The sequence below is a fragment of the Cibotium barometz genome, chromosome 65, assembly GCF_041138505.1.
Source record: "Cibotium barometz isolate CiBa-2024 chromosome 65, ASM4113850v1, whole genome shotgun sequence".
Lineage (NCBI taxonomy): Eukaryota > Viridiplantae > Streptophyta > Polypodiopsida > Cyatheales > Cibotiaceae > Cibotium > Cibotium barometz.
The window spans coordinates 19,499,642-19,507,285 of NC_141110.1; the positions used below are offsets into that span (position 1 = coordinate 19,499,642).

General features: G+C 39.1%; 1 protein-coding gene across 1 annotated transcript; it reads right to left on the reverse strand.

The window, feature by feature from the left end:
• Positions 1 to 5,868: 5,868 nt before the first annotated feature.
• On the reverse strand, positions 5,869 to 7,404 carry LOC147603014 (cytochrome P450 734A1-like). Its single transcript, XM_086797417.1, has 3 exons — positions 7,185 to 7,404; positions 6,686 to 6,936; positions 5,869 to 5,944 (listed from the first exon to the last, which is right to left on the reverse strand). The coding sequence occupies exons 1-3, from the start codon at positions 7,359 to 7,361 to the stop codon at positions 5,869 to 5,871; spliced, it is 504 nt and encodes a 167-aa protein (XP_086653543.1). The 5' UTR covers positions 7,362 to 7,404.
• Between the last annotated feature and the right edge of the window lie 240 nt (positions 7,405 to 7,644).

A 7,644-nucleotide genomic window follows, 5' to 3' on the forward strand; every position in this document is an offset into this window, starting at 1 on the left:
CTGCTAGACTATCTGATGCAATCTAGCTCCATGGGAACTCCTTTATGAGTTTGGTAGAATGGGTGTACAAAGATCTTCAAAGCATGGAGAATTATGTATGCTTCTTCAAAGACCAAGCTATTCTTGTACCACAAAAACTAGAGGTCAACGAGATCAATAAACTAGCCTTGAGTGTATTACCCGGTCTTGAAAGAGAATACCTTAGTGCAAATTTGGTTGTTTCTTGTGAGAATGACATAATATTGTATCCAATTGAGTACTTGAATAGTTTGAACTTAGGTGGTGGTTACCCTCCTCACCGCTTGCTTCTAAAGATGAATGTTATATTAAACCATGATGAGTAAAATAATACCTTAACTATTTTATCAACATGAGATGAAGAGTAAGTAAGTATACAATGTTATCCCGTCAAGGTCAAAGGTGTGCTATAGCATCTACACATAAGCCTAAGTATACAACGTTATCCCGTCAAGGTCAAAGGTGTGCTATAGCATCTACACATAAGCCTCTCTCAAACTTGTAAACTCATGGCCTAGTACAAACATGGCCCATGTGCTGAATAAGACCCATCTGCTGAATAAGACCCCTCCAGTCCACACAATAGCATATCCTCATCCGCTCAAATCTTCGCTGATCTTGGAGTTAAAAGAAGACCAAAGCTCGCCAAAAGTAGGTGTGGGATATAATAGTACTCATCCCATCGGTGCTGGCTTAAATGGGGGTGTGTGCACAAATGCATCACCACACAGAGTCACTATCGGCTTGCATATTCAAAGAGAAGCACTCATTACAATTTATTTATATACATCTCTCTCTCTCTCTCTCTCTCTCTCTCTCTCTCTCTCTCTCTCACACACACACACACACACACACAAAATATAAAGTCTAGAGGCTTTGGATTGAAATACAAAGTTTTTCATTAAGTTTTCTTATTCGCGAGCGACGACTGCGTTTTTTTAGTCGCATTTTTTAAGGTTTGTTTATTGAATTGCACTACTTATTTTGGTTTAAATTTTGTTTAACTCTCATAGCTTAAATTTATCATTGTTGAAAAATTTAGGAGGGAGGCTCGAAAGAAAAGGGTACACGTCCTCTTGACCTTAGTGTGGTGGTGATACATGGACATATGTGAAAGATGAGGTCAAGAGCAAGAAGAGATGGACGCATCAGCAAACAAATGAGTAGTCGGATGAGAGGATGAGGAGAAGAGTTGTTACACCCACCTCGGCAAGGGTGTGAAACGAGGATTTATTACTTGCTTTGTAAATATAACAGTCGTCCCTAGTATATATATATACTTTATCTCGCACAGCGTGGAGAGGTACCTATGCAAGAGGTATGTGGTCAAATAGCCCAAAGTTATTTATATTCTTTGATCTTAATGATGTGGTATTTTTTAAATAGTAACAAGTGTTTGATTTGTATATAATTCATTACTCCCCATCCCCCGAGCATCCTGGATACCAGGTTAGTGGAGGTGATGATGATAGGGAGGATCATAGGCATCGAAGTAACTCCAATGAGGAGGACCAATAGATGTTTCTATTTCTAGCTTATTTTTGGTTGTACTCCTCCATCGAGAAAATTTTATAGTTAGATACTTTCTCATGATGATATATCCACCATATATTTTGTACATGGATCCATGCAGTTATACAGGACTTATATATACACATTTTTTGTTTTGGTCACTTAGCTATGATGGATATCGATAGTGTATCCTTTTATCATCATTTTTTATTTTGGTCACTCAGCCATGATGGATATCGATAGTGTATGCTTTATTATCATTTTTATATACACACAGTCAGTGTGTGATCTTTGGTTTATATACACACAGTCAGTGTGATCTTTGGTTTATATGTTTTTATTAATTCTTTTATTAAGCTGTATATTCTATCATTTGTATTAACATACTCTTAACAAAAGAACAAGTATATTCACATGTGAATATTGATATTATACTAAGTAAATAAATTTATGATAATATTATTAAGAAAGATAAGCTAACCTCCATGGAGAGGAATCATTGATGAGGGCCAAGTAGTATCGGACGTCTGCCATCGTATTCTCAATAATGCGAGCCGAACAGGGATAGTAATTTTATCATAGAGAGAGAAGTGTGAGAAAGATAGGGGGAGAGAGAGAAGAGAGAAGAGGTGTGTGTGTGTGTGTGTGTGTGTGTGTGTGTGTGTGAGAGAGAGAGAGAGAGAGAGAGAGAGAGAGAGAGAGAGAGAGAGAGAAGGAGATGTGTGTATGTGTGTGTGTGTGTGTGTGTGTGTGTGTGAGAGAGAGAGAGAGAGAGAGAGAGAGAGAGAGAGAGAGAAGGAGATGTGTGTATGTGTGTGTGTGTGTGTGTGTGTGTGTGTGTGAGAGAGAGAGAGAGAGAGAGAGAGAGAGAGAGAGAGAGAGGCTTAAGAATTGATGCGGTTCATTAAAAAAACCAAGATCCAGTGTGTTGCTTAGCAACACAATTTGTGTTTCTTAATGACACAATAAAAACAACATTATTTCAAAATGGTTATCACCTTTTATATGTCATTTTGGTAACATAATTTATGTCGCCTAAAGTGTCATTATGCGACATGTTGGATACAACACTTTTATCGAGGCCCATAGTGTCAGTAAAAATGTTGCTAAGCTCCCTTGTGCCTTGTAGTGTCTTAGAATGGAGAGCCGAACTCACACACACAATGCTCAAAGATAAGAACACAAGGTGTAGAATTTGAGAGAGATTGGCAAGCGCAAAGGAGAGAGATGAAGCTCTCTACAAGTACAAATGAGCAAGCAACCCTAAACTGTGAATAAGACAAAAGCGCTATGGTAAAAGTGCAAGACCTCATGGTGTAGTACTACCAAATATCTAACAGGCTAGGCCTCCATTGTGTTGTCTATTATGGCCCCACTATGCTGGCTCGACTACTATGCTGACAATAGCTAAATAGACAACACAATGGAGGCACTTGTCGGGTTGATAGCCAAGCTAAACATGCTCGGCTACTAGCTCATCAATCCATGCCTGGCTAGGCCTCCGTTGTGTTGTAGTGTTAATCCTCCCTAGCGCCTTATTCTCTGAGCTCCTAATTTAAAAAATAAGGTCTAGGCACATCCTTGGGTACATCCTAATTCCATAATGGGCGCTTATCAGTACATTTACATGTTTACATATCCAAGAATGGCTTTCAAGCTATTGGGTGTCTATCTTTGAGCATAAAAGACCCATCTTTAGTTACTGTAGACATCATATTGATTATTACCAATCGCTTTTCACTAATTTATTCATGTGGAAGCTTAGCCTCCAAAGTAGCTCCTTGTTCCCAAATTTTATCCTCTTGGGTGATTGAACAAGGTTTAAAACTTCTCTTATTATTCATGGACTTAGGTAGAACTTCTACTAGAGATTTGAAGGTGCACTTGAATTTCAACGTGTGCAGTAGAAGTGCATAGGGAGTAGTAATCCACAAGTTGCTAGGACATATGTATATACAAATAGAAATTATGCAAGCATGTAATTATATGGCTAGTTGGGCTCCGTGGGGTAGAGAGATGATATTAAATAAATAGAAGGGTAGTTGAGAAACTGATTGATAGAGACAATGATGTTTGAAATGGAACTTTCAATTAGTACATAGAGAATGACAATCATTAATTCAAGATGAAGACCAATTATACCATATATAAAGGTAAACAATCAAATGGAAGTTTAGGTATCGTATGAGTTGAAAGTGAGGTGGACATGAGTCTTTGGAACTAAGCTTAGGGTAGTTTGAGAAATCTAGATTAGGTAGCATGGGTTGAGATTGGTTTGAGTATGGTGTGCACACCATACTTGGGTTGGATCGTGATAATGTGGGAGGGTGCATGCTTGTAGGATGGTGAGATGTGGAAGGTGAAACATTGGAGGAGGGTGGACTTGATGAGCTTGGCCTCAAGAAGGGAAACGTTTTGGCCAATGCAAACTCTAGGACCAAATGCAAAGGGCATGTAAGCTATAGGTTGCTTTGTGCCTTGCCCACCAGTTTAAACTCATTCACATCATCCCCCCATATCTCCTTGCTATGGTGCAAGGCCAAAATGGGCACCAATAGACCAGTGCCCTTGGGAATGTGAAGGCCACCAAGGTTGATGTCGCCTAGACCAAATCTTATCATATGCCCACAGGTGGATACAACCTTAGAGACTCTTGTAGGATCATTGTCATCTGCAACATGAATTTAACAAAATAAAGATTGTGAGATATCCACACATGTTCATTAACAAAGTCATAAACTTTTCATTGATTTTGTGTTGGCATATTATGTAGATTACAAAATTGTTGGTGAATCTTGGGCAAGACAATGTTGATAAGGTGGTTGGCACATGTGCTTGGTGTTGTGTGGGTGGGGTCTTTTTGTCATATGACCATATTATAGTAGAGGATTATGCATTATGGGCAGCCAAAGAGGTGTAAAACCCCTTCTTGTGACCATTAGATACAAAACATAAATAGTATGCATTCGTGGGCATCAAAGTTGTGTGTAAATTTTTTTTGTACAATAATATTATGCAATGGGAAGGATCATTTGCAAAAAAAAATTGGGCGTAACGTAATAATAAAACCACTCGAAGAGGTTCCTTGGGTGGCTTGTCCGTCCAAGGTCTACTTTCTCAAAGTCAGATCCATGAACCTCCGTCAATACATACTAGATATTGGCATATATGTACACACAACCTTGCTTGCATGCTAATTCGACATATCAATGTAACTCGATTTCTTAACGTTTGCATATAAGAGATGATTAAGACTCGGTTTGGCAATAATGGAAAAAGGTGTGTGTGTGTGTGAGAGTGAGAGAGAGAGACGGTTTTGAGAGAGCCCATTGCGTCGAGAGAGAGAAAGACTTACGGTTTTGGGAGTGCCCATTGCGTCGAGAGAGAGAGAGAAAGACTTACGGTTTTGAGAGTGCCCATTGCGTCGGAGGTTAGGGAGGTGACCGGTCCCACACACGTGTAGGACTTCGGCACGTGCTGTGGCTTGCCACTCACGAGCAGCAGGATGTGGTCTCGTGGCCAGCAAAGAGGAAGGTCTTGCAACATCTTGCAAACTCAGCCTTGGTGCTTTATTCTTCTTATGATTATTATCGCTATTATTAGTAGTAGTATTAGTACTACTTTTTTTGTCATTAGCCTTGAACGACTTATCATTGTTTTGATTGGCCATTAGCATAAGCCTCAAGAGATCCACACTCTTGGATTGATTAGAACCATCTCCATTGTTATTCTCCATTGCCTCCATTCGTTTGCTTATGATCTCTTGCAGCTGCACGCGAATTTTTTTCTGAAGACGCCATCTCATTCGATTCTTTGACGTGGACAAGAACCTTATATATCATCACACAATTTTTTTTTTATAGGAGTTATAGCCACGGTGTAAAAATTGTCAGAAAACAATGCGCTTAGAATTATACACCCTTTATATATAGCATGTATTTAGACAACCCTTAGAGATTTTACACATAACTCCTGTAAATGCAAGGATGAATTTTCCCTCTATTGGTTTGTTTGTATGTATGTATGGATGGTTGGTTTCATGTGGTCGCACCAAAATGTCAAAATTGAACGATGAATTCAAGCAAGCAGATAAAATAAACTACTTTTATATTATAGCTACTCATTATTATTATTATTATTATTTTGACTGAAAGAACAACATCAACCCGATGCGTGCCACCACTTGCACAAGGAGGAATCACCTTTAACCTCGGGACTTTGGACTTCCAACTTTTCCACTGCACTAACTTGCCAGCATTTACATAGAGAAGAATCGAACCTTTAACCTCGTGCGTGCCACCACTTGCACAAGGAGGAATCACCTTTAACCTCGGGACTCTAGACTTCCAACTTTTCCATTGCATTAGCTTCGCCACCGCTTGCACAACTTTTCCATTGCACTAACTCGCGAGCGCTTACACAGAGAAGAATTGAACCTTTAACCTCGGGACTCTCGACTTCCAACTTTTCCATGATTGTTGGCACTCATTATTAATTTCGCTTCGCACTCATTATTAATTTCGATTTGTTTCTTCACATTGGTAGCTCTAAGGTTTTTAGGATTATCATGAATTATGATTTGTAATTAGTTAGTGGACATAGGCCAAAGGAAAGATGAGTGATCTTGATATTAGAATCCAATCGGGTGTATGCAGTGGATGATTTTACCATAGCATGGTTCTTCTTTTTTAACAAACAAACAAAGTTACATTGAATTACTCAAAAAGTCCAGTGGGTAGATAATTGGTAGAGAGCCTTATACCTAATAAAGCATGTTTTTCCTTATACCTAATAAAGGATTCTTTTTCTTTTTTCACAAACAAACAAACAAATTGAATTATTGAAAAAGTCTAGTTGGTAGACAATCGGTGGAAAGCCTTACACCTAATAAAGCATGCTTTTCCTTATACCTAACTAATAAAGCATGCTTTTTCTTTTTTCACAAACAAACAAACAAATTGAATTATTGAAAAAGTCCAGTGGGTAGACAATTGGTAGAGAGCCTTATACAAAATAAAGTATATTACATTAGATGGCATTGGAAAAGAATAAAAAATGAAAAACTAAACGATTATGTATGAAAATGATGTAAATATTTTCAGAATTAATATTACAAAAATGAAAAACCAAACGATTATGTATGAAAATTATATACCTGCCGCCTGGGATATAAGCTTTGCGGTCGGCTTCTGTGATGAGGACTTGCTGCTGTCTTTGCATGTCAAACACGTGCTTCCCTTCGTGGTAGGTGCTACCGAAGGCTGTGCGGGCAATCACATCAGCTGTCAACTCCACATACTCCGAGCACACCTCCATCTCGCACTCGCCCTGATCTTGTTCATCACACAGCCTCTCCCACTTGTCGAACATCGCATTTGCACACTCTAGCATCGTTGGTACCGTAGCCTGTTTCAGAAAGAAAACGATCACATGCGCAACACCTTTTGTGAAATTCTATCAGACCGATTTACATATATTAATTAGCGATTTGCTAGTAGCTACCTCCAAATCCGTGTAAACTTCTGGCCGGGAACGGCCTTAGCCTAACCTAATTGGGCCGTAATTCGGAGGACTGATTAGAGCAACCACAAGTATATCGCAGGATTCAATTAATTAGTAACTAGAAGTAATTGCTTAATCATACTTATACATACCTTGAGATTGTCCAAGCGGAATGCAGGGCTAGGTACCCTCCGGTGAGTAGCCCATGTATCTCCATTGATGTTGGGGAGGCCATTTCCAAAGAGGTCGGCGAATTCAGGACGTGCGGAGATCTTTGTGTACTGCTGCGAGTTGGTGTGCAATACCTCCTTGATGAGCTCCGGAACCATCAAAATCAACCTTGGAGTCCAACCATACCAATAATAAAATTGCTCACCTGCGTATCAATATATTGTGCATAATAAATCAAGTAATTCTAGTATATAAGGGTATAATTATTCAATATGGAGCGGTACTTCTGTAACCAATCATTCTACCAGTAGCTGCTGTACGTTGATATTGCTCACCTTACATGATCAGCGTCATCCAGCTAGCAATCAATCTTATAAGCCATGTTGCATATATTTCCTTAATTAAATTAATTGCGCTCTCACCTTACGACACCGCCCTGGC

Coding starts and splice junctions, on each gene's coding strand:
- LOC147603014 (XM_086797417.1), bottom strand. CDS start 7,361: ATGGTTCCGGAGCTCATCAAGGAGGTATTGCACACCAACTCGCAGCAG. Junction 6,937..7,184: donor TCCGCTTGGACAATCTCAAG/GTATGTATAAGT, acceptor TTTCTGAAACAG/GCTACGGTACCAACGATGCT. Junction 5,945..6,685: donor GCTTATATCCCAGGCGGCAG/GTATATAATTTT, acceptor TCTCTGTGTAAG/CGCTCGCGAGTTAGTGCAAT.